The 26,135-nt window shown below is 40.9% G+C and overlaps 1 protein-coding gene across 1 annotated transcript in view; it reads right to left on the reverse strand.

Annotated features, from left to right (window-relative positions):
- Positions 1–384: 384 nt before the first annotated feature.
- Positions 385–26,135, reverse strand: part of LOC134320029 (desmoglein-2.1-like) — a 40,324-nt gene continuing 14,573 nt past the window's right edge. Inside the window, exons 3-14 of the mRNA XM_063001315.1 lie at positions 24,064–24,222; positions 23,787–23,925; positions 23,330–23,499; positions 19,673–19,807; positions 16,223–16,408; positions 15,574–16,103; positions 12,271–12,413; positions 11,159–11,380; positions 5,315–5,554; positions 3,320–3,444; positions 1,522–1,854; positions 385–1,410 (exon numbers count right to left, since the gene is read on the reverse strand). Of these exons, the coding sequence (XP_062857385.1) occupies positions 385–1,410; positions 1,522–1,854; positions 3,320–3,444; positions 5,315–5,554; positions 11,159–11,380; positions 12,271–12,413; positions 15,574–16,103; positions 16,223–16,408; positions 19,673–19,807; positions 23,330–23,499; positions 23,787–23,925; positions 24,064–24,222 (3,408 nt within the window). The remainder of the gene's footprint in view (positions 1,411–1,521; positions 1,855–3,319; positions 3,445–5,314; positions 5,555–11,158; positions 11,381–12,270; positions 12,414–15,573; positions 16,104–16,222; positions 16,409–19,672; positions 19,808–23,329; positions 23,500–23,786; positions 23,926–24,063; positions 24,223–26,135) is intronic.

A 26,135-nucleotide genomic window follows, 5' to 3' on the forward strand; every position in this document is an offset into this window, starting at 1 on the left:
GCTTCAAGATTCAGTGTAATGAGGACTGATTTACAGTAGTGCACTAGGAAAACAGGGGCGAGTGAAAAACATCAGGCTGTAGCAAAAGTCCTTTGTTAATCCACCGAGTTACATGAGCAAGTAGGTTCAAAGTCAAATACAAAAACTGCATTGTTTTTTTCCATATGACATCCATTTCATGTAGTATTTATTATATTATAGTTGCATAGTGATACTAAATTCCAAAGAAAAATGACCCCAACCAGCATTTTTTTAAATGTCCACATGCAGTAAAATTGAGATAAAAAAGGTTAAAAATCATTGGTAATGCATTGTTAATGCTGTGAGGACGTTACCTCAGACTGCTGGTGTTGAATTCAGTTTTAGGTGATTATTTACCCATCGTTACAGAGCTCTCTTCTGAGATGACACAACTTCCTTTTCCTGCATTACAACTTTTTGTGCGCTGGAATATTCATTTACAGAGCTCATGCTAATTCCAAAAGTGCCATTCTGAAACCCCGCACTGGGGACCATGCCCGGCGGCAAGGACCCATGGGTGATTACTGACGGGCCTCTCTGCTGCCTCTCTACAACATGCACAGACCCTGCGGGGGCAGTAATGCTGCTTTTCAGCGATCCGCCACCTTGCCCATCAATCAGAAACATGCCTTGAGATCCGGCGATGCCCCCTTTTGGCAGCGTTCCATGGAAGACCTGGCCGCCCTGGGCGCCTCTATCCACCAGCAACAGCTGCGATCCGGACAACTGAGTCGACTGAAGCATGCCTGTGTTTATAGCCTGGCCGGGTCCTCCATGTGTTTCCACCAACATCACTCTATCTCCTCCAGCGATCGTACTATGAGCAGGAACGGTACCCTGAACCAGAACGGTTTCAGCCATCGGAGCTCCGTTCAGCACGTACATCCCCCCCTGGGTGAGTCCCACCGCGGGCCTCTCGGCCAGAAGCACAGTGTTAGAGACCTGTGGCTCCAACATGTAATACATAGGCTGCTGTTGCTGCACCATCAGTGTCTGGGCAGGCATGACGTCGACACGAGTCTGAGCATGGTTGTTTGTAACTAGCATGTTCTCCTCTGTGTGCAGAGAGGTGGAGGACGATACAGCTTGGGCAGCATGGTTGACAACGTTGCTGGTGCTGGCTTGGATGGACATCGATTCAGAGTTCATGAGGAGTTCATCAGGTTTTGGAGGAGGAGGAAGAGGTGTCGAGGCAGCCGTGGTGATCCTTGTGCCACCGCAGATCTCAGCCAGGGTGGTAAACTTTGGCCCCAGGTCTTTGAGAAACTCCAGATCGTTTTCGGATTCCAGCATACTGCAGCAGCCCACAGATCCAGCAGGCGAGCCTTGGCCTTCATATTCATATTGCAAATTATAGTTATCGGCGGTGCCATCCACCATCTGGCTCTTCTGCAACAGACAAGAACAGTGTATTCAGAAGTATTCAGACCCCTTGACTTTTTGCCATTCTACCCAGAAATTCAAAAGACTTTGAGGCCCAGTCATTTAGACTCCACATACCTCTGAGTAGTAGTGATACAAGAAGTCATCTGAAAGGGCTATTCCGCTGTCATACTCCCCTCTCATCATTCCAAGGCCACCAGCCATCCCCTGATCCATAGAAATCATTTCCATTTGACCACCGCCCCAGGTTTGACCACCGCCCCAGGTTTGACCACCCCCGTTTATGCCGTTCATGGATGCCATGTAACTAGCGCCCATTCCAGCCATGGTACCTCCATAAGTAGCTGCCCCATAGCCAGCTCCTGCTTCATAGCCAGCTCCTGCCCCAAAGCCACCTCCTTTTGTACTATAGTTCATCATCCCATCCATATCAGAGAGCATGGGCACATCCTGTCAAAGCAATAACAAAAAACATTCAGGAAAGGAATTTTGTGCTAGAAGTTGATCTCAGAAAACCCAGTGCTCTAGTTTATCTTAGATTTGTGTTGCTCCAGTTAACCTTGGCTATGCAGTGTCACAGAATAAAGGTTTTACTGCAGAACGAGGCATATATACCGATCAGGCATAACATTGTGACCACCTCCTTGTTTCTACACTCACTGTCCATTTTATCAACTCCACTTACCATATAAAAGCACTTTGTAGTTCTACAATTACTGACTGTAGTTCATCTGTTTCTCTACATACTTTTTTAGCCTGCTTTTACCCTGTTCTTCAATAGTCAGACCCCCACAGTACCACTACAGGTATTATTTAGGTGGTGGATCATTCTTAGCACTGCAGTGACACTGACATGGTGGTGGTGTGTTAGTGTGTGTTGTGCTGGTATGAGTGGAAAAGACACAGCAGCGCTGCTGGAGTTTTTAAACACCTCACTGTCAGTGCTGGACTGAGAATAGTCCCCCAACCTAAAATATCCAGCCAACAGCGCTCCATGGGCAGCGTCCTGTGACCACAGCAGAAATAGATGAGCAATCGTCTCTGACTTTACATCTACAAGGTGGACCAGCTAGGTAGGGGTGTCTAATAGAATGGACAGTGAGTGGACAGCACTCCAGCAGCGCTGCTGTGTCTGATCCACTCACACCAGCACAACACACACTAACACACCACCACCATGTCAGTATCACTGCAGTGCTGAGAATGACCCACCACCTTAATAATACCTGCTCTGTGGTGGTCCTGTGGGGGTGCTGACCATTAAAGAACAGGGTGAAAGCAGGCTAAAAAAGTATGTAGGGAAATAGATGGACTACAGTCAGTAATTGTAGAACTACAAAGTTCTTCTATATGGTAAGTGGAGCTGATAAAATGACAGTGTGTAAAGAAACCAGGAGGTGGTTTTATTGTGATGGCTGATCGGTGTATAGCGGAACGATACTTTGGCACAGAATCAGGCAAAATTTCAGGCGTGAGTTTTGATTCATACGGAGCCCCTGAAGGGACATGATGTATTTTTTAAGTAAAAAAGTGGTGAGCACCAGTTACTATGTGGTTACATGCACCACTTTGTATCTGGTGCTCACCACTTTTTTACTTAAATTGTTTTTTACTTAAAAAAAAAAAAAACATGTCCCTTCAGGGGCTCCGTAGATTCAACTGTTCTTGTATTTTTATTTCTTTTTTTGGTCAGAAGAAACTGCACATTTTTCAAGTTATCCTTAACAAATATTTTAACACACACATGTCAAATACTGCATATATTTTGCCCTTAAGCCGGCCAACCTGTAGTTTAAAAAAATATTTCGCTACGTACAGTCCCTGTTACCATCACACAGCAGCTAAACGTTTTCATTAACTAAATAAAATGAAGCATTAAATGACAATAAATAAATGGAGAAGTTTTTGATTGTACCCGGTCTTCTCCCTGCCCTTCTGTATTATATGCCATCAGGTGCTCTTTAGTATCAACGTTCATCTCGGCAAAACCCCCCATGCCTCCAGCTCCACACGAACAGGCCATCAGCAAGAGTGGGATAACTGTGAAAACAAGTGGAATGATCATTTTATTCTAAAATGTAATGGGAAAAAAACAACTATGTTAGATATCTTCAAAATTATACATTGTATATACAGTATCTCACAAAAGTGAGTACACCCCTCACGTTAGTGGGACAACACTACAGAAATGAAACTTGGATGTAACTTAGAGTAGTCAGTGTACAGCTTGTATAGCAGTATAGATTTACTGTCTTATGAAAATAACTTAACACACAGCCATTAATGTCTAAATAGCTGGCAACATAAGTGAGTACACCCCATAGTGAACATGTCCAAATTGTGCCCAAATGTGTCGTTGTCCCTCCCTGGTGTCATGTGTCAAGATCCCAGGTGTGAATGGGGAGCAGGGCTGTTAAATTTGGTGTTTTGGGTACAATTCTCTCATACTGGCCACTGGATATTCAACATGGCACCTCATGGCAAAGAACTCTCTGAGGATCTGAAAAAGAAAATATCAGAAAATATCCCTGTCTATTTATCCTCAACTTGACTTATGAATTATTAATCATTCAGAGTTGCCTGTCTCCTGTAGGTGCGCAGCTGCTCTTTAAAACCCACAGTTTTTCCTGGTCGTTTTTCTCCTTGCTATTTTATTTGTCCAATCATCTCCCAGGCATATCTCTGTAATTGCTCCACTGGGCTTTCTACAGCGGTGCTCTTTTTGACATGAAAACCTTTTGCCTCCATACCCCTCTCGGCTTCTTCAATTGTGTTGTATAACCGTGTCCCATCTTTAAAAAGAAGTAGGGGATAGGGGGTCTGTAACCTTATTTTCCTGTCCTTTAGGACCCACTTCACCTCTGAGTATTCCTGTCTTTTTTTCATTACTTCCGGGGGGTAATCGTGATCAAAGTAAATTCTCTGTCCATTTACATGAATTTTTTTTTTTCAACCAAGCTTTTCGAATGACCTCTTCCTTCATTCTAAACGTAGCGAATCTCACTATGATAGATCTCGGCTTGTCGTGCCCCACCGGCTGCGACATAAGCGCTCTGTGTGCACGTTCAATCTTCAATTCAGCGATAGGAATGCTGAGTCTATAGTGTAAAAGTTGTTCCACAAAAGTGCAAACATTACCTGCCTCGGCGTTCTCAGTAATGTTATAGATTTGTATATTCTCCCTTCTTGAGCGTCCTTCCTAATCCATCATTTTTCTTTCCCGTTGAGGCTGTAGTTTAATCATTCGGTGTAACACATAGTCCATGTTTAGTACTTGTGTTTCTGAAGTTTTGATACGTTCCTCCGCTTTACCAATTCTCTGATTTGTTTTGTTTAACTCCGCTTTAATGTCACCCAGTTGGTGGTTGTTCTCCTTTCAAAAGCTTTGAATCTCTCCCAGGATCGTTTTTAAATTAACTTCACTATTTTCTGGCTCAGCTAGTTGTTGTTGGCCACCATGCTGTTCCTGTGCTGCCATGTCAGCCGCATCTTTCGGTTCCCCTTTAGACATCTCCGTGGAACCTTTATTTCTGGTTCTCTCTCTGGTCATTGTTGCCCCACTATTGCCGCTATTTTCATTCAAAATCTACTTTAATAATCAACTTTAAGTAGGGCAAAATGAAAAAAATGTTGGAATGTTCTTAAACAACATCGGCACCCAGCCATACAAATGCTCTTTCACCTGAATGTGCACAAATTCCCATAAACATATTTCAAAGTGTTGTGAGAATCCTCAAAAAAGTGGCTGTTGTTATAGCTAAAGGATCACATAAAGGTCATTCTATTGTAATACTATTTTTTTTAGAAATGGAATGCCCAACAAGCTCATGGTTAGGTGTCCAAATACTTTTGTCCATAATATGTATATAATCTTCTAGGGATTCACAAAAATAGACTTGGTTACACTCACATGTCAACAGAAGCAGGCCTCCTATCATTGCCCCAATTGCTGAAACCCCAAATCTAGCTGAAGATTTAGGTAGTTTGGCTGCTCTGACAGCACAAGTGCTACCATCCTGACAGGTGCACACCTCCACTTTAAGTTTCTGACTGTCCGTACAGCCCAAACCGTCCGCATCAAAAATCTCCATTGTTAGCTCATACACCCCTGGCCACAGAGGCTCCATGGCATGGAAGCTTACAGATGTTCCTTAAAAAGAGAAACAACAGGTTAATATGTAGAAATCAGAGGTGGAACGAGTACTAAAATAATGTACTCAAGTAAAAGTAATATTACTTTAATGATTTTTTACTTAAGTACAAGTAAAGTTACTAGTCTAAAAATCTAACTCATTAAAAGTAAAAAGTAACTCATTTAAAAATTTACTTAGAGTAAACATTACTTAGTTACTTTTTTAACAGAAGGAGGGTGTGTCTCTTCTGTGTAATGCAAACAGGACAAGTGGATATAAATCTCACAATAGTTGTTTTTCATTAAAATGTAATAGAAAAAAACATGTTGATACAACATTTAAAACATTTAGGGACGTGTAATGTGTCATTTTAGTACAGACCATCCCATAAAACGTCAAACTGATTCTATTGAACGGCTCTTTAAAATGAACAAAAGGAACAGAGTTGTGCCTCTGGGAGTCGTTATACTGTATATACAGTATCTCACAAAAGTGAGTACACCCCTCACATTTTCTTAAATATTTTATTATATATTTTCATGGGACAACACAGAAGATATGACACTTTGATACAATGTAAAATAGTCAGTGTACAGCTTGAATAACAGTGTAAATTTGCTGTGCCCTCAAAATAACTCAACACACAGCCATTAATGTCTAAATAGCTGGCAATGACAGTGAGTACACTCCTATGTGAAAATGGCCATTTTATTTATTTTATTAGGATTTTATTTATTTATTAGGATTTTATTTATTTATTAGGATTTTAATGTCATGTTTTACACACTTTGGTTACATTCATGACAGGACAGGTAGTTACTGGTTACACAAGGTTCATCAGTTCAAGTTTTTAATGTCAAACAGTCATGGACAATTTTGTATCTCCAATTCACCTCACTTGCACGTCTTTGGACTGTGGGAGGAAACCGGAGCTCCCGGAGGAAACCCACGCAGACACGGGGAGAACATGCAAACTCCACACAGAAAGGACCAGGACCGCTCCACCTAGGAATCGAACCCAGGACCTTTTGGCTGTGAGGCGACAGTGCTACCCACTGCGCCGTCATGCCGTCCATTATCCATTTAAAAAAGTTTAAATATACAATTAAAAATTATAAAATAATATTAAAACAGGAATGTACACACAATATTTCACATGCGATCTGTGAATTTACTTTAAACTGTATTTAAACACAAAACATACAAAAATGTACCTACTAACTTTAATAATTATAATTGTTTCATTTCTGTATATTTCTGTATTCTCCCAATTTAGTCATATCCAATGACCAAGTTGCATCTCTACTGCTGCAGACCGCTCCCCTGATCGAGGAGCGCTGTACCTAACATATGCCACCTCTGACCTATATGTAGTAGCCAGCCACTGCTTTTCACCTGCACGAGGCGGGTTCAGACAAGGATCAGTATCATGTACAGTGTATCACAAAAGTGAGTACACCCCTCACATTTCTGCAAATATTTTATTATATCTTTTCATGGGACAACACTATAGAAATAAAACTTGGATATAACTTAGAGTAGTCAGTGTACAACTTGTATAGCAGTGTAGATTTACTGTCTTCTGAAAATAACTCAACACACAGCCATTAATGTCTTAATGGCTGGCAACATAAGTGAGTACACCCCACAGTGAACATGTCCAAATTGTGCCCAAAGTGTCAATATTTTGTGTGACCACCATTATTATCCAGCACTGCCTTAACCCTCCTGGGCATGGAATTCACCAGCGCAGCACAGGTTGCTACTGGAATCCTCTTCCACTCCTCCATGATGACATCACGGAGCTGGTGGATGTTAGACACCTTGAACTCCTCCACCTTCCACTTTAGGATGCGCCACAGGTGCTCAATTGGGTTTAGTCCATCACCTTTACCTTCAGCTTCCTCAGCAAGGCAGTTGTCATCTTGGAGGTTGTGTTTGGGGTCGTTATCCTGTTGGAAAACTGCCATGAGGCCCAGTTTTCGAAGGGAGGGGATCATGCTCTGTTTCAGAATGTCACAGTACATGTTGGAATTCATGTTTCCCTCAATGAACTGCAGCTCCCCAGTGCCAGCAACACTCATGCAGCCCAAGACCATGATGCTACCACCACCATGCTTGACTGTAGGCAAGATACAGTTGTCTTGGTACTTCTTACCAGGGCGCCGCCACACATGCTGGACACCATCTGAGCCAAACAAGTTTATCTTGGTCTCGTCAGACCACAGGGCATTCCAGTAATCCATGTTCTTGGACTGCTTGTCTTCAGCAAACTGTTTGCGGGCTTTCTTGTGCGTCAGCTTCCTTCTGGGATGACGACCATGCAGACCGAGTTGATGCAGTGTGCGGCGTATGGTCTGAGCACTGACAGGCTGACCTCCCACGTCTTCAACCTCTGCAGCAATGCTGGCAGCACTCATGTGTCTATTTTTTAAAGCCAACCTCTGGATATGACGCCGAACACGTGGACTCAACTTCTTTGGTCGACCCTGGCGAAGCCTGTTCCGAGTGGAACCTGTCCTGGAAAACCGCTGTATGACCTTGGCCACCATGCTGTAGCTCAGTTTCAGGGTGTTAGCAATCTTCTTATAGCCCAGGCCATCTTTGTGGAGAGCAACAATTCTATTTCTCACATCCTCAGAGAGTTCTTTGCCATGAGGTGCCATGTTGAATATCCAGTGGCCAGTATGAGAGAATTGTACCCAAAACACCAAATTTAACACACCTGCTCCCCATTCACACCTGGGACCTTGACACATGACACCAGGGAGGGACAACGACACATTTGGGCACAATTTGGACATGTTCACTGTGGGGTGTACTCACTTATGTTGCCAGCTATTTAGACATTAATGGCTGTGTGTTGAGTTATTTTCAGAAGACAGTAAATCTACACTGCTATACAAGCTGTACACTGACTACTCTAAGTTATATCCAAGTTTCATGTCTATAGTGTTGTCCCATGAAAAGATATAATGAAATATTTGCAGAAATGTGAGGGGTGTACTCACTTTTGTGATACACTGTATGTGGAGTCATGCACTGATCTCTATTATCCTCCGTCTCCGTGCAGGTGCCATAAAAATCGCAAGGCAAAAAATGGGTTGCAAAAAAAATTATTATACTTACATTTTAACAGGCACACAAACACGAAATTACTCCTCACCAGGGCACCGCCACACATGCTGGACATCATCTGAGCCAAACAAGTTTATCTTGGTCTCGTCAGACCACAGGGCATTCCAGTAATCCATGTTCTTGGACTGCTTGTCTTCAGCAAACTGTTTGCGGGCTTTCTCGTGCGTCAGCTTCCTTCTGGGATAACGACCATGCAGACCGAGTTGATGCAGTGTTTGGCGTATGGTCTGAGCACTGACAGGCTGACCTCCCACTTCTTTAACCTCTGCAGCAATGCTGGCAGCACTCATGTGTCTATTTTTTGAAGCCAACCTCTGGATATGATGCTGAACACGTGGACTGAACTTCTTTGGTCAACCATGGCGAAGCCTGTTCTGAGTGGAACCTGTCCTGGAAAACCGCTGTATGACCTTGGCCACCATGCTGTAGCTCAGTTTCAGGGTGTTGGCAATCTTCTTATAGCCCAGGCCATCTTTGTGGAGAGCAACAATTCTATTTCTCACATCCTCAGAGAGTTCTTTGCCATGAGGTGCCATGTTGAATATCCAGTGGCCAGTATGAGAGAATTGTACCCAAAACACCAAATTTAACAGCCCTGCTCCCCATTCACACCTGGGATCTTGACACATGACACCAGGGAGGGACAACGACACAATTAGGCACAATTTGGACATGTTCACTGTGGGGTGTACTCACTTATGTTGCCAGCTATTTAGACATTAATGGCTGTGTTTTGAGTTATTTTCTGAAGATATTAAATCTATACTGCTATACAAGCTGTACACTGACTATGTGAGGGGTGTACTCACTTTTGTGAGATACTGTATATATATACCGAGCCAAAAGATCCGACTCCCCATCGCCGAATTCACTGCAGCAGTTTCTCAGACGCAATTTTTTAGCGTTTATTTTACCCAGTAACAGATGTTATTTAAAATGTAGCGAATTACAATTCCTAATACAAAACATACTTAAGTTAAAGTAAAATTACTGGTTGTAAAATCTACTTTAAAAAGTACAAGTACACAAAAAAAAACTACTCAATTACAGTAATATGAATAAATGTAATTCATTACTTTCCACCTCTGGTAGAAATGCAAACTAAAAGTGTACATTTGACAATAGAACAATTATAATGGGTAATATTGGATATAATTTGGGTAATATTGGGTATCATTTTATAGATTTCTGCATTAATTATTAATTAAAATGTAGACAGAAATGTTTTTAAAAACATTTAATGATTTTATTAAACACAATGATTGTCCACTGACATTCAATAGCTGGTAGAACCTTTATAGCATCATTATGTATATAAATATATACAAAATGCTTTTTTCCCATTTTCTCCCAGTTTAGCATAAACAGTTTGTCTTCCACTGCTGGGGGATCCTCGATTTTTTTGCAGTTGAGCAGGGTATATTGCTGCTCACGCCTCCTCCGACCTGCACACAGCCCTTAAAAGAAACCCTTTTCCACCCATGCTCAGATGCCTCTATCCATCAATCAGGGTCCTCACACAGCGTTTAAAGACCCTGCCCACATATTCCAATCAGCCCTCCCTGCAGGCACTGCCAATTATGCTTGCTAGATGGGGCCCAGTCGACCGGAGGCAATGCCGAGTTTCAAACCAAGGAGTTCAGAATCCCTTAATGAGATTACATCCTTCTCTTTGTCAAAGTACTTTACTCCATTTATGTTTTTTTTATAATGAGTAATACCCCAGTACTGTTTGATGATACAGTAGAAATTCCCTTAGCTAAATTGTTACCACCATTGTTCTGATCTGTCTAAATACTTGTGTGTACATTGAAGGCTTTCAGATGTGCTTCTTTCAGGTGTGATGTAGCGTATGATGAGTGGAGCAGTGTATGCTTATTCTTCACTGTAAAACTGTTGTTCCTACTCCTTTCATGTCATCCTTCAATTTAAATGACTCCTAGCTTCTCTATTATCTTCATTATTAGTAGTCTGAGGGCAAATTGTCTGGTGCACCTGTTTTATTTAAAAATATATTTTAAACATTTTTCTTTATCTATGTTTTATAATAATGAATACAAAGTCAAACAACAAAACTGGAAATCACTTGTGTTCTCCTTCACTGTATGTACATATGATGGGCAGCACAGTGGCTAAGTGGGTAGCACTGTCGCCTCAGAGCAAGAAGGTCCTGGGTTCAATCCCCAGGTGGGGCGGTCCGGGTCCTTTCTGTGTGGAGTTTGCATGTTCTCCCTGTGTCTGCGTGGGTTTCCTCCGGGTGCTCCAGTTTCCTCCCACAGTCCATGACTGTGTTCGATATAACCTTGTGTGAACTGATGAATCTTGTGTAATGAGTAACTACCAATCATGTCATGAATGTAACCATAGTGTAAAACATGACGTTAAAATCCTAATTAATAAACAAACATGTACATTATGATTGTATAATGGAAATGAATGAATATTGTACAGTAATAGTTGAAGTGTTATTCTGTTTGCTTTACCATTAACAGGAACCATTTCCCACTTTCCTTTACGCTTCTCCTCTATAAACTTAAATGTATAAGGGTCTCCAAACGGATGCATATCCACATCATGTGCAGTCACGTTTATCACTGTAACATCTGAACACACATTTTGATAGGTGCTGGTCAGTTCCGGACAGTGGTCATTTGCATCTTGCACCTTTATGGCTATCGTTCCAGTAGCTGTCTTGGGTGGCACATCTAAAAAAAATAATGAATTGAAATAGATTGCAAACCGTAGAACACCGATCAGCCATAACATTATGACCACCTCCTTGTTTCTACACTCACTGTCTATTTTATCAGCTCCACTAACCATATAGAAGCACTTTGTAGTCCTAAAATTACTGACTGTAGTCCATCTGTTTCTCTACATACTTTTTTAGCCTTCTTTCACCCTGTTCTTCAATGGTCAGGACCACTACAGAGTAGGTATTATTTGGGTGGTGGATGATTCTCAGTATTGCAGTGACACTGACATGGTGGTGGTGTGTTAGTGTGTGTTGTGGTGGTATGAGTGGATCAGACACAGCAGCGCTGCTGGAGTTTTTAAATACTGTGTCCACTCACTGTCCACTCGATTAGACACTCCTACCTAATTGCTCGTCTATTGCTGCTGTTTGTGTTGGTCATCTTCTAGACCTTCATCAGTGATCACAGGACGCTGCCCACGGGGTGCTGTTGGCTGGATAGTTTTGGTTGGTGGACTATTCTCAGTCCAGCAGTGACAGTGAGGTGTTTAAAAACTTTGATCCACTCATACCAGCACAATACACACTAACACACCACCACCATGTCAGTGTCACTGCAGTGCTGAGAATGATCCACCACCCAAATAATACCTGCTATGTGGTGGTCCTGTGGGGGTCCCGACCATTAAAAAGTGAAAGCAGGCTAAAAAAGTATGTAAGAAAACAGATGGACTACAGTCAGTAATTGTAGAACTACAAAGTGCTTCTATATGGTAAGTGGAGCTGATAAAATTGACAGTGAGTGTAGAAAAAAGGAGGTGGTCATAATGTTATGGTTGATCGGTGTATATTTCATTTAAGTTTATATGAAAAACCATGCAATAACTCAGGTTGTTTTACCCTTGTTTAAACAGAGTATTTTTGCTGTGTAAGTTCCATTGACCAGATATGGAGACTCTCGATCTGGAATCTTTGTCAGTTTAATTTCTGAAGTTTCCTCATCAATGGACAGCCAGTTGTCTGGATCAAATCCTTTGGCATACCTGTATTTGCAATTAAATTATAATATGTCATCATTATAAATTAATATATTGGATTAACTCTGTATGTACAGAAATATTACAAATATTTAAATGGATTACGTGCATTTAAGTCATTTTATACTGAAAAATGTCATATAGGTTAGTAAGTAATCAGATTTCTTTTATTAGCATTTCTAAAAAATTAAACTACACTACATGCAGTTAATTTTAAAGTTGTTTGAATGTTGTTTTTGACCTGTATTAAACTTGATGCAGATATTTTTTTAATTCCCAGCATTGCCCCCAAGATTTTGTCATTGCCACTTTTCTCAAGGCTATTTTTTTTATTATCTCTGAACCAATCATAAAAACGTGTTTTGCTGTTCAGTGTGAAGTTATTTCCTGGCTTATTTCTGATCGGCTCTTTGAGTCATATAAAAAAGGCAGACTTGCCTCGAGCAGCTCGGTAACGCAGACAGGTTCTGTCAGTGTGAACAGGAGAGGTGATTACATAGGGCAGTTTAAAACACTTTTTCAAGTTTAAACTCACTTCCACATGGTACCGTTTGCTTAACAGGGTGATTCATTGCTTAATATTACTTACTTTTAATATATTATATATAAATATATTTTGTGCAATTGCACCTACAAAATACAACGCTATTAAAATAAAGAAGGAAATAATAGAGATATATGAGAGTTATTGTTGTTTCTGCTAGATACATTTTTAAAAAAAGAAGGAAATGTATTATGGTGTTTGGTACAGAACACGTACTGTACTGAAATGTGATGTGTGTTTTATGTACAGTACTACTGTGTATTGTAATTTATTATTGTTTATTACAGGAATGTCTATTCTATTACTATTAAGATTTAAGGGAAAATATACTTGTATTTATAACAAAAAAGACCTTTTAAGACATTAGAAAGGTTAGGTAAGGGGTTTGGGAGGTCTGGCACAGATTAATTTTATTTACATTATTCCTTATGGGACAAATAGGTTTAACTCACGTACTTAAGAACAGCCCTTCGGAACCAATCAAATTCATAAGTCAAGGGTCTACTGTAGTTTGTTAGCAGTTAGCTGCTAATTAGTAGCAGCTAATCTGTCAGACTTTACTTGATACAAAGCAGTCCAGAACCTGATTCCCAGTATCTTTTGATAAAATGCACTGTTTGGGGTAAATACCTAAAATCCTTGCAACTGCTCGCTAAGAAACGTCTTCTTAAATTACTAGGTTATTTGCTAACACGTTTTTAGCTGTTACAAGTCTCATTAAATCTTGATAAATAAACATTAACATTCCACAATGCTACAAATCCTCAATTACCCTTGTCCAAGAATTTCTGAACAATGCAGCTGTTTAGTATGTATACAGCTATTAATTTTTAATGTGTATTTATTAGTTTATACCAGACCTGGGCATTGTACGGCCCAACCGGCCCGCATGAGGTTCGTGGCAATAAAAAATTAGATGTAAATAAATGTACATCAAACATGCAGTATAACAGGATTGATTTTGACGGGAGCGCTGTGTCTTTAAATATCCATACGTTTCGATTTGCGTATGCGCGTGTGTGCGCGAGTGTATCAGCTTCACTGTAATGCGAACAGAACTGAGAGTGATTGACGGTGAAGTTTTTAACAAGACACGAACTTCTGAATTGTTTATTTACTAAAGTCAGATGTAACGCTGGTTAAGGATCAGAATTTAGGCTCTAAATCGCTGTTGCGGTACTAAACAGAAATACAAGAACATGAACGATGCGGAGCGTCACACCTGAAGCTTCACTAACTAAACTGCACAAGCAACAAAGACTTTTTATAAAGTTTAACACATCCAGAACTGAAGCAGTCAGGACCAGCTCTGTGATTTTAAAAAGAATATTAAACAATAACAAAGGACTGAAAAACAAATGAGATAATTAGACTCCAAACAAAATAGTGTAAAGTTTAAAAACCTGCACATTTTGTTCACATTTGTTTTTTTGCATTTGTTTGTTTAAATAGTAAAATAATGTTGATGTTTTTACTCTGCATACTTCTAATTTTCTAAATGTAACATCAAAACATTAACAGCTTATTAGAACTGCACAATTTACTGCTTTTCATAAAGAGTGGACAGTCGTAGCCTAGTGGTTAAGGTACTGGACTAGTAATCAGAAGGTTGCTGGTTCAAGCCCCAACACTGCCAGGTTGCTGCTGTTGGGCTCTTGAGCAAGGCCCTTAACCCTCAATTGCTCAGACTGTATACTGTAATTGTATTGTAAATCGCTTTGGATAAAGGCTAAATGCTGAAAATGTAATGTAAATGTAAATGAAAAGATCAAATTAATATTGAGCAGAATTAAGTTCACCTTATTAGTCCGGCCCTCCACAACAGTCCGAGTTTCTTATGTGGCCGCTTGGAAAATTTAATTGCCCTCCCCTGGTTTATATGGTAAAACATTAAACCAAGTTTACTGTAAATACTTGTTAAAGTTACAAATCACTGCTTTGTTAATAAATATGATTGTGATCATTGCTAACACATGTAGCTTGCATTAATTTAAGTTATGATTGCTTGTGTAGCTTGTAATGTAGCAGCTAGATTTCATCAAAAATAAATAAATAATAAAGCTAAAAACAATATATCTTGTGGCTCAATTTTCTCCCCTAATCTAGTCGTATCCAATTACCCTGATTGCGTTACAGTACTCATCATCTCTAGCGATACAACCCTCCACTGCTAACTGAGGAGCTTTACAACTGACACACGCCCCCTCCGACATGTGGGCAGTACCGACTGCATCTTTTCACCTGCACGTGCACGAGTTCATATGCGGATCAGCTTTGTGCACAAAGAGCCACACCCTGATTAGCATTATTCCTTAACTCTGTGCAGGCGCCATCAATCAGCCAGCAAAGGTCGAAATTGCACCACTTATGAGGAACCCTGGTCCGGCTTGTCCCACCCTGTGAACAACAGCCAATCGTTGTTGTGTATGTATTCGAAATCCCAGCTCTGGTGTGCTAGCGCATTTTAACGCTGTGCCACCTGAGTGGCTTACCTGGCTGTGTTTTAATGTGCTTGCGTAAAACTGTTGTCATTGTTGAAAAATAAAAATAAAATTTGCATTTAAAGACAAATTAGTTAGTATTAGCCACCTTTGTATAAAATAAAATGTATTTACAACTTACCTTACATTTTCAGCAAGCTCTCCAGTATCACCATCCAAAGCAGGAAAGGACCCAATGACCACAGGAACTTTAACTTCCTTTGGGTTCTCTGACACAGGAAAGTCCTTCACTGGTGGTGAAAACACTGGACCTTCAGGTAAGTTGTTCACAGCTATTTTTACCGGATAGCTCTTTCCACCTGGAGGTGGCTTTTTGTTACCAGGTTTAGTCCCTGGTTTAGTTCCTGATTGAGAACTGACACCAGGGTTACCTCCGGCACCGGCACCAGCGCCTGCACCTGCACCAGCGCCTGCACCAGCGCCTGCACCAGCACCAGCACCTGCACCTGCACCTGCATATGCACTTGCATCCACCGCAGAATTCATACCTGTTCCCATCCCAGTTCCAGCTGCTGTCCCATCCGGGAATCCTGAAGCTCCAGGCTTGTTTAGATTAATGCCCAGTGCTAAAGCAGTTCCATTTATAAAAGGAGCTACGTTTGAAATGGATAAACCAAGGTCCAGATTTTTCACCTTTTCAAAATCCACAGGCTTCACACAGCAGTCATGGTTGGAGAGTCGACAAACAAAAGATAGAGAGAACAGAGAACATGAGTAAAAAATGCTGAGTAATAGTTAAAGTGTATGAGGAATTAACTGAGGTTATGTACCTTGACAAGCTTTAAAATGCCTTCGTTGGTTTTAGGGTCCGTCTCTATAGTAAACATTTCGTTTTCATTACCACTGATAATATCAAAGACAGCCAGCCAATTATCAGAGTTCTTCAAGTCTTTATCCGAAGCTTTGATTTTCATTACAACCACATCAACTGTATCTTCATCAACAGAACCGGTGAACTAATTTGGGGAATAGAAAGATCATTATTACAGATACTTCAAAAGCATTACCAAGTTTTAAAATAAACAAACACCTGTGTACGATTATATGTGTAAATAACAAAAAAAAAGGTTATTCTGAATAAATTACTCATAAAACATGGTTTAATATTCACAAATACACCGATCAGCCATAACATTAAAACCACCTCCTTGTTTCTACACTCACTGTCCATGTTATCAGCTCCGCTTACCATATAGAAGCACTTTGTAGTTCTACAATTACTGACTGTAGTCCATCTGTTTCTCTGCATGCTTTGTTAGCCCCCTTTCATGCTGTTCTTGAAAGGGACCACCAGAGAGAAGGTATTATTTAGGTGGTGGGTGATTCTCAGCACTGCAGTGACACTGACATGGTGGTGGTGTGTTAGTGTGTGTTGTGCTGGTATGAGTGGATCAGTCACAGCAATGCTGATGGAGTTTTTAAACACCTCACTGTCACTGCTGGACTGAGAATAGTCCACCAACCAAAAATATATCCAGCCAACAGCGCCCTGTGGGCATCGTCCTGTGACCACTGATGAAGGTCTAGAAGATGACCAACTCAAACAGCAGCAATAGATGAGAGATCGTCTCTGACTTTACATCTACAAGGTGGACCAATTAGGTAGGAGTGTCTAATAGAGTGGACAGTGAGTGGACACGGTATTTAAAAACTCCAGCAGCGCTGCTGTGTCTGATCCACTCATACCAGCACAACATACACTAACACACCACCACCATGTCAGTGCAGTGCTGAGAATGATCCACCAACTAAATAATACCTGCTCTGTGATGGTCCTGTGGGGCTGATCATTGAATAACAGAGTGAAAACAGGCTAAAAAAGCATGCAGAGAAACAGATGGACTACAGTCAGTAATTGTAGAACTTTAAAGTGCTTCTATATGGTAAGTGGAGCTGATAAAATGGACAGCGAGTGTAGAAACAGGGAGGTGTTTTTCATGTTATGGCTGATTCGTATCTATATATAAAGTATCTCACAAAAGTGACTACACCACTCACATTTTTGCAAATATTTTATCATATCTTTTTATGGGACAACACTATAGAAATGAAACTTGGATATAACTTAGAGTAGTCAGTGTACTGCTTGTTATTTTCAGTGTCTCCTGAAAATAACTCAACACACAGTCATTAATGTCTAAATGGTTGGCAACATAAGTGAGTACACCCCACAGTGAACATGTCCAAATTTACATTTACAGCATTTAGCAGACGCTTTCATCCAAAGCGACTTACACAGTGAGCGGAACACAATGAGCAATTGAGGGTTAAGGGCCTTGCTCGGGGACCCAACAGTGGCAACTTGGTGGTGGCGGGGCTTGGCCAGTACCTTAACCACTAAGCTATCACTGGCCCAAATTGTACCCAAATGTGTTGTTGTCCCTCCTTGGTGTCATGTGTCAAGGTCCCAGGTGTAAATGGGGAGCAGGGCTGTTAAATTTGGTGTTTTGGGTACAATTCTCTCATACTGGCCACTGGATATTCAACATGGCACCTCATGACAAGGAACTCTCTGAGGATGTAAGAAATAGAATTGTTGCTCTCCACAAAGGCTATAAGAAGATTGCCAACACCCTGAAACTAAGCTACAGCACAGTGGCCAAGGTCATACAGCGGTTTTCCAGGACAGGTTCCACTCGGAACAGGCCTCGCCAGGGTCGACCAAAGAAGTTAAGTCCACGTGTTCAGCGTCATATCCAGAGGTTAGCTTTAAAAAATAGACACATGAGTGCTGCCAGCATTGCTGCAAAGGTTGAAGACGTGGGAGGTCAGCCTGTCAGTGCTCAGACCATACGCCAAACACTGCATCAACTCGGTCTGCATGGTCGTCATCCCAGAAGGAAGCTGATGCACAAGAAAGCCAGCAAACAGTTTGCTGAAGACAAGCAGTCCAAGAACATGGATTACTGGAATGCCCTGTGGTCTGATGAGACCAAGATAAACTCATTTGGCTCAGATGATGTCCAACATGTGTGGCGGCGCCCTGGTGAGAAGTACCAAGACAACTGTCTCTTGCGTACAGTCAAGCATGGTGGTGGTAGCATCATGGTCTTGGGCTGCATGTGTGTTGCCGGCACTGGGGAGCTGCAGTTCATTGAGGGAAACATGAATTCCAACATGTACTGTGACATTCTGAAACAGAGCATGATCCCCTCCCTTCGGAAACTGGGCCGCATGGCGGTTTTCCAACATGATAACAACCCCAAACACAACCTCCAAGATGACAACTGCCTTGTTGAGGAAGCTGAAGGTAAAGGTGATGGACTAAACTCAATTGAGCACCTGTGGGGCATCCTCAAGTGGAAGGTGGAGGAGTTCAAGGTGTCTAACATCCACCATCTCTGTGATGTCATCATGGAGGAGTGGTAGAGGATTACAGTAACCTTTGCAGCTCTGGTGAATTCCATGCCCAGGAGGGTTAAGGCAGTGCTAGATAATCATGGTGGTCACACAAAATATTGACACTTTGGGCACAATTTGGACATGTTCACTGTGGGGTGTACTCACTTATGTTGCCAGCCATTTAGACATTATTGGCTGTGTGAGTTATTTCCAAGTTTCATTCCTATAGTGTTGTCCCATGAAAAGATATAATAAAATATTTGCAGAAATGTGAGGGGTGTACTCACTTTTGTGAGATACTGTATATCCACAAACAAAGAATCAAGCACCCCTCTCCATTATTCTTCCTCTATGTGCAGACCAGCCAGCAGAGGCTGCAATTGCAGCAGTAATGAGTCACTGCACCAACAGATTATTCCAATCGTGTCTGTGAACATGCCCTGCTGGTCAACAGCACAGGTGAATTTTAAACACAGATCTTATTAGTGGTGGGTGAGCCAACTGGCCACTGTGTCACCCAAATGTCTTACAAACATCTCTACCAACTGCAACTTAAAGCTTTTAAAACTTTTGTCTTATCTTTTTACTAAACCAATGCATTATGTTACATCCAGATGGTCTTTTGCAAACTTAAAATGTTTTAAGAAGAGTAGTACTGTGTGTGTATAGTAAATTATAGGGATTGCTACACCTATGTAACTGATGGATGTTTAGTATCACTGTGTTTAGTAGAGACATGAACACTACACTTGTTTATGTATTATTAGTTCAGGTATAATTAGTTTGTACAGTAATCAGATAAGGACAAAACAAGTTTTATGAGTAATTTATACAGAAATCTGAGTCATTCTGAACTTATTCACAAATTATTTTGTTACCTCGTCTTTTTCAAGAGTAGGAACATTGTCATTGATGTCCGTCACCGCAATCTCTACTGTACCAGTTCCTGTTTTGCCGTCTGGGGCACCAGCCATATCCACACCTTGTACTATTAAGGTGTAGTGATCGAGAGTCTGAACAAAATAAATAAGAAGAGATGACGTGTACTGCCGTCAGATCCTTTTTGTTTTAATAATAATGCATTTGTCATTTACATATACAGTGTATCACAAAAGTGAGTACACCCCTCACATTTCTGCAGATATTTAAGTATATCTTTTCATGGGACAACACTGACAAAATGACACTTTGACACAATGAAAAGTAGTCTGTGTGCAGCTTATATAACAGTGTCAATTTATTCTTCCCTCAAAATAACTCAATATACAGCCATTAATGTCTAAACCACCGGCAACAAAAGTGAGTACACCCCTAAGAGACTACACCCCTAAATGTCCAAATTGAGCACTGCTTGTCATTTTCCCTCCAAAATGTCATGTGATTTGTTAGTGTTACTAGGTCTCAGGTGTGCATAGGGAGCAGGTGTGTTCAATTTAGTAGTACAGCTCTCACACTCTCTCATACTGGTCACTGAAAGTTCCAACTTGACACCTCATGGCAAAGAACTCTCTGAGGATCTTAAAAGACGAATTGTTGCGCTACATGAAGATGGCCAAGGCTACAAGAAGATTGCCAACACCCTGAAACTGAGCTGCAGCACAGTGGCCAAGATCATCCAGCGTTTTAAAAGAGCAGGGTCCGCTCAGAACAGACCTCGCGTTGGTCGTCCAAAGAAGCTGAGTGCACGTGCTCAGCGTCACATCCAACTGCTGTCTTTGAAAGATAGGCGCAGGAGTGCTGTCAGCATTGCTGCAGAGATTGAAAAGGTTGGGGGTCAGCCTGTCAGTGCTCAGACCATACGCCGCACACTACATCAAATTGGTCTGCATGGCTGTCACCCCAGAAGGAAGCCTCTTCTGAAGTCTCTACACAAGAAAGCCCACAAACAGTTTGCTGAAGACATGTCAACAAAGGACATGGATTACTGGAACCATGTCCTATGGTCTGATGAGACCAAGATTAATTTGTTTGGTTCAGATGGTCTCAAGCATGTGTGGCGGCAATCAGGTGAGGAGTACAAAGATAAGTGTGTCATGCCTACAGTCAAGCATGGTGGTGGGAATGCCATGGTCTGGGGCTGCATGGGTGCAGCAGGTGTTGGGGAGTTACATTTCATTGAGGGACACATGAACTCCAATATGTACTGTGAAATACTGAAGCAGAGCATGATCCCCTCTCTCCGGAAACTGGGTCGCAGGGCAGTGTTCCAGCATGATAATGACCCCAAACACACCTCTAAGACGACCACTGCTTTATTGAAGAGGCTGAGGGTAAAGGTGATGGACTGGCCAAGCATGTCTCCAGACCTAAACCCAATAGAACATCTTTGGGGCATCCTCAAGCGGAAGGTGGAGGAGTGCAAAGTCTCAAATATCCGCCAGCTCCGTGATGTCGTCATGGAGGAGTGGAAAAGCATTCCAGTGGCAACCTGTGAAGCTCTGGTAAACTCCATGCCCAGGAGAGTTAAGGCAGTTCTGGGAAATAATGGTGGCCACACAAAATATTGACACTTCAGGAACTTTCACTAAGGGGTGTACTCACTTTTGTTGCCGGTGGTTTAGACATTAATGGCTGTATATTGAGTTATTTTGAGGGAAGAATAAATTGACACTGTTATATAAGCTGCACACAGACTACTTTTCATTGTGTCAAAGTGTCATTTTGTCAGTGTTGTCCCATGAAAAGATATACTTAAATATCTGCAGAAATGTGAGGGGTGTACTCACTTTTGTGATACACTGTATAATCCACACAATAACAGCATTTGCAATGCTGCTGAATTGGTTAAGTCTTTAAAGGGTTATGTTGCAGGCTTCCTTGATGCTTTCGAACATTTTTAAAGTGAGAGGTTTAGGACTACAGTTTTCATTCGTCATAGACCAACTCATTGCAGAAATGCAATCGGAGGGAGAGTCTAAAACTCTTAATGTAAAAAAAAGCTTAACGTAGCTTAATGTACACATCATCTGATCAAGTTCTTTACACCGTGTTCCAAAAAGAAAGAATACGTTTTACATTTAGCTTTTTTGTTACTAATTAAACATATTTCAGTGGTAGCTTGAAACTCAACGTCAATTGGAGGCGTTGAATTTAAAAGGTGTTGAGTTTCAAGATAATTTTTCCCCATAAGGATGTATGTGAAACCTGTTAATGCGTTCCATGGTCCTGTGGAACTGCATATATTTTAGGCATATGTAAAAAATAGAGTTGTTTTTGACACTTATACACTGAAAATAACACAAATATAACATAAAATCACTGAAATAAAAAGCTGATCTTTACCATTTCTCAGAACCCTGAGCTATAACACAAGTTTAAAAGTAAAACAGTAGGAAAATCCAGCTGAACACAGATACATGTGGAGCATTCAGAGTGAATTTGACTGTTTTTCCACGCAAATGCCGATTCATCTCATATCTGCACTTTGATGACGTTTTATTATGCATTTTCTCCCCTTTTTGTCCCCCTTTTAGCGTGTCCAATTGCCCAATTTGCATCATGCTTCCTCTCTGTCTATGCTGATCTTTGCCCTGAAGGAGATCGAAGGAGATCGAAGCTAACACGATCAACACGATCTACACGTGAGCAGCAAGCCATATGCATTTTGCTACCCATACATTGACGAGTGTTGCGCCACCTAAAGTTGCATGCGGAGAGACACACCCTAAGAGCACTCCTTTCTCATCTCTGTGTAGGCGCCTCAAGGCCAATCATTGTTCATATAGCCGCTCAGCCTCGGTCGGTAAGGCAGAGCTGGATTCGATACGACGTACTCGAGATCCAGCTCCGGTTACAGCGTGTGTTTTTACCGCTGCGCCACCTGAGCGGCCTTTGATGACGTTTTAATGCACTGCTCAAGCCGTGCGATGAACGACTGTTCATTGTTAATTTGAAATGAAATAAATACATTTTTAAAAACAAACTGAACACTTTGAGTTTAAGGGAAACGTTGAGTCTAAGGGTACAAGTTTCTCGACAAAGGGCGTTGAGATTCAAAGTACCACTGTATATGAAAAAGCTTAACATTACTTAATGTACTAAAGTTTGTTTGTTTTTTTGGATTTTAACGTCATGTTTTACACCCATGGGCCACATCCATGACAGAAACGGCAGTCACTCGTCACACAAGATTTACCTCACTTGCATGTCTTTGGGCTGTGGGAGAAAACCTGAGCACCCAGAGTAAACTCACTCAGACATGGAGAGAACATGCAAAATCTGCACAGAAAGGTCCCGGACCACCCCACCTGGCAATCAAACCCAGGACCTTCCTGCTGCCCGGCGACAGTGACACCCACCAAGCCACCATGCCTGACTGTGCTTTTTAAATAAGCATCAAAATGCGAAGTCTAAAAAATTGTGTATAGTAAATAATAGATTTTTACAAGTCATTGAAGAAATGAAACAAGAAGATTTTATAGAATCACACACCAAGATTATTTGAACGACTTGTAACTTGTTCGTTCATATAAATAAGGCTAGTTAGAAGGCAAACATTCAGAGCAAAAAGGCTTTAAAGCTTTACCAGCACTTACCTCTCTATCCAGTGAGCGCTGTTTAACATATATCATTCCACTGTCTTTGTCAATGCCAAACATGGGTTTGGAACCTTCTGGAAATTGCTTTACTATGCTATATGCAATTTTTGCATTGAGTGTTCCACTTTGGTCTGCATCATCAGCAGTTATCTTCATCACAGGGGTTCCTGCAGTTTCATTAGAGGCATATTAGTATTTAGATAGATAAATAGCTTATTTTACATTGTTTGTGAGCAATATTACTCTATATTATTAAATAATATTAAATTGTCCCTTCCCCGTCGGTCTGTAAAATTATATCTTATATGAAACCGGTCCGTGGTGCAAAAAAGGTTGGAACCAATGTGCTAGTGTGTTTAACCGCTGTGCCACCTGAGCACCCTTGTTTTTGCACTTTTTAATATTTAACAATAAGCTAAAATGTACAAACTGCATAATGGTTTATAGTTCATACCTGCTGGTCTACATTCTGGCACAGACCCTCTGAATCTTTTGAACGTTGGGGGATTGTCATTTTGATCCTCAACCACTATTTTTATCTCGATTTGTGTCTCGGCCATAGTTCCATCATTGTACCTCGCAATCCCGGTCAGCTACAAACAAACAGTACACATGTAATACAACAGTTTTGAGGATTAGACATGATGCTTAAAGACATGAATCACAAATCACATATACTGTAAGAGTGTACTGTAAAGCACTTGAAAAAGAGAATAATAATTGTAACTCACGTTGTACTCTGATATTTCCTCTCTGTCCAGAGGATGTGCGAGAGTGATAAAGCCAGTTTTGGGGTTGACAATAAAAACGTTGTACGGCTCCTTGTCAGCACCGTGCCCTTTAAGGTCATATGAAAATGGCTTGACTTCATCTTCTTTATCAGATCTAATCTGCAAGTGAGTAATTACTAAATCAAAACTTTGTTTTCCAGGATAGCCTTGTATAGATATATAAAGATATATACATTTACTGTAAATGAGTGCTGTTGTTTACACATATTTGTATGAAATCTGGAAAATGAGGCACTCAGGTGGTGCAGTGGTACAACATGCTAGCACACCAGGGCTGACATCTCAAACATCTCACTAGTCTCACTAATCTCAGCTCACCTACTTGCAGGCTGGGTGCCTATACAGACAGTGAATAGTAGAGGGAATTCCTTATAACTGCTGTAATTATCACCTCAGCTGGGTGACTGATGGCAATAATGCATATCGGTGTGTGAACCTGCCTAATGGAGGTGAATATATATATATAGTATATATATATATATATATATATATATATATATATATATATACATACAGTGTATCACAAAAGTGAGTACACCCCTCACATTTCTGCAAATATTTTATTATATATTTTCATGGGACAACACTATAGACATGAAACTTGGATATAACTTAGAGTAGTCAGTGTACAGTAGGGCTGAAACGATTCCTCGAGTAACTCGAGTAAATCGATTACTAAAAATCATCGATTCAAATTTTTTGCATCGAGGAATCGTTTAATCCGCACAACCATATACAGCTCACGGTGTTTTACACGGACGACTTTCACTTTTGCGCAGCGTGTTTAACGCTGTGTGCAGGTGACGTGAAGAATCTGAGGGCTGCGTCCCAAATATCTTAAACATAAACAGAACTTAACAGGACTTAATCCGGGTTCTTTTTGCGGACAGTTTAATGAACACTACGTATTTGGACACGTTCGCCGCTCCTGCGAACTGAACGTATCAGTTTAGGACGCAGCCGAGATTTGATAGCGCGGACTGCAAAATATAGAGAGAAAATAGCGAACAGGAGGAGACTGGACAGAGAAAACCACAGAAAGTTTGAGATCATTTTAAGCTGATAAAACTAAAACTCAGTATAACATCCACACCATCAGAGCGTCGTGTTTACTTTACTCATGTTTACTGACTTTACTTCGTTTCAACCACCACAGGCTTTTATGAAGATTTAGGCAAACACACACATACATACACACACACACACACCAGATCTACCTCATCTAGAGACACAATCCTGACAGATTTTTATCCCCCTACAAACACCACAAAACCTCCCAACAAAATATTAAAGCTCTATGTTCTGCGTGAGCTGTAGCTGAAACTTTGAGTTTTGAAAGTTGCACAAATTACAGGCTTATGTTTTTGTTTATTATTATTTATGACTTGATGACCTGATGTTTCAGGTTGCCTGTTTACATTTTAAAAGTAAATTGATTTATTTTTGATTTATTTATTTTTGCATTTAAAAAATGTTAAACTGTCCTGTATGCAATAAATACAAATGTACAGTTTGGTTTAAGAAACATGTCTTATTTAATCTAATATGTATTTGTTTTTGCTCTTTGTTAAAGCAAAAGTATTTCTTATCTGATTACTCGATTAATCGCTGGAATAATCGATAGAATACTCGATGACAAAAATAATCGATAGTTGCAGCCCTAGTGTACAGCTTGTATAGCAGTGTAGATTTACTGTCTTCTGAAAATAACTCAACACACAGCCATTAATGTCTAAATAGCTGGCAACATATGTGAGTACACCCCACAGTGAACATGTCCAAATTGTGCCCAAATGTGTCGTTGTCCCTCCCTGGTGTCATGTGTCAAGGTCCCAGGTGTAAATGGGGAGCAGGGATGTTAAATTTGGTGTTTTGGGTACAATTCTCTCATACTGGCCACTGGATATTCAACATGGCACCTCATGGCAAAAAACTCTCTGAGGATGTGAGAAATAGAATTGTTGCTCTCCACAAAGATGGCCTGGGCTATAAGAAGATTGCTAACACCCTGA

The sequence above is a fragment of the Trichomycterus rosablanca genome, chromosome 9 (assembly GCF_030014385.1).
Source record: "Trichomycterus rosablanca isolate fTriRos1 chromosome 9, fTriRos1.hap1, whole genome shotgun sequence".
Taxonomy (NCBI): Eukaryota; Metazoa; Chordata; class Actinopteri; order Siluriformes; family Trichomycteridae; genus Trichomycterus; species Trichomycterus rosablanca.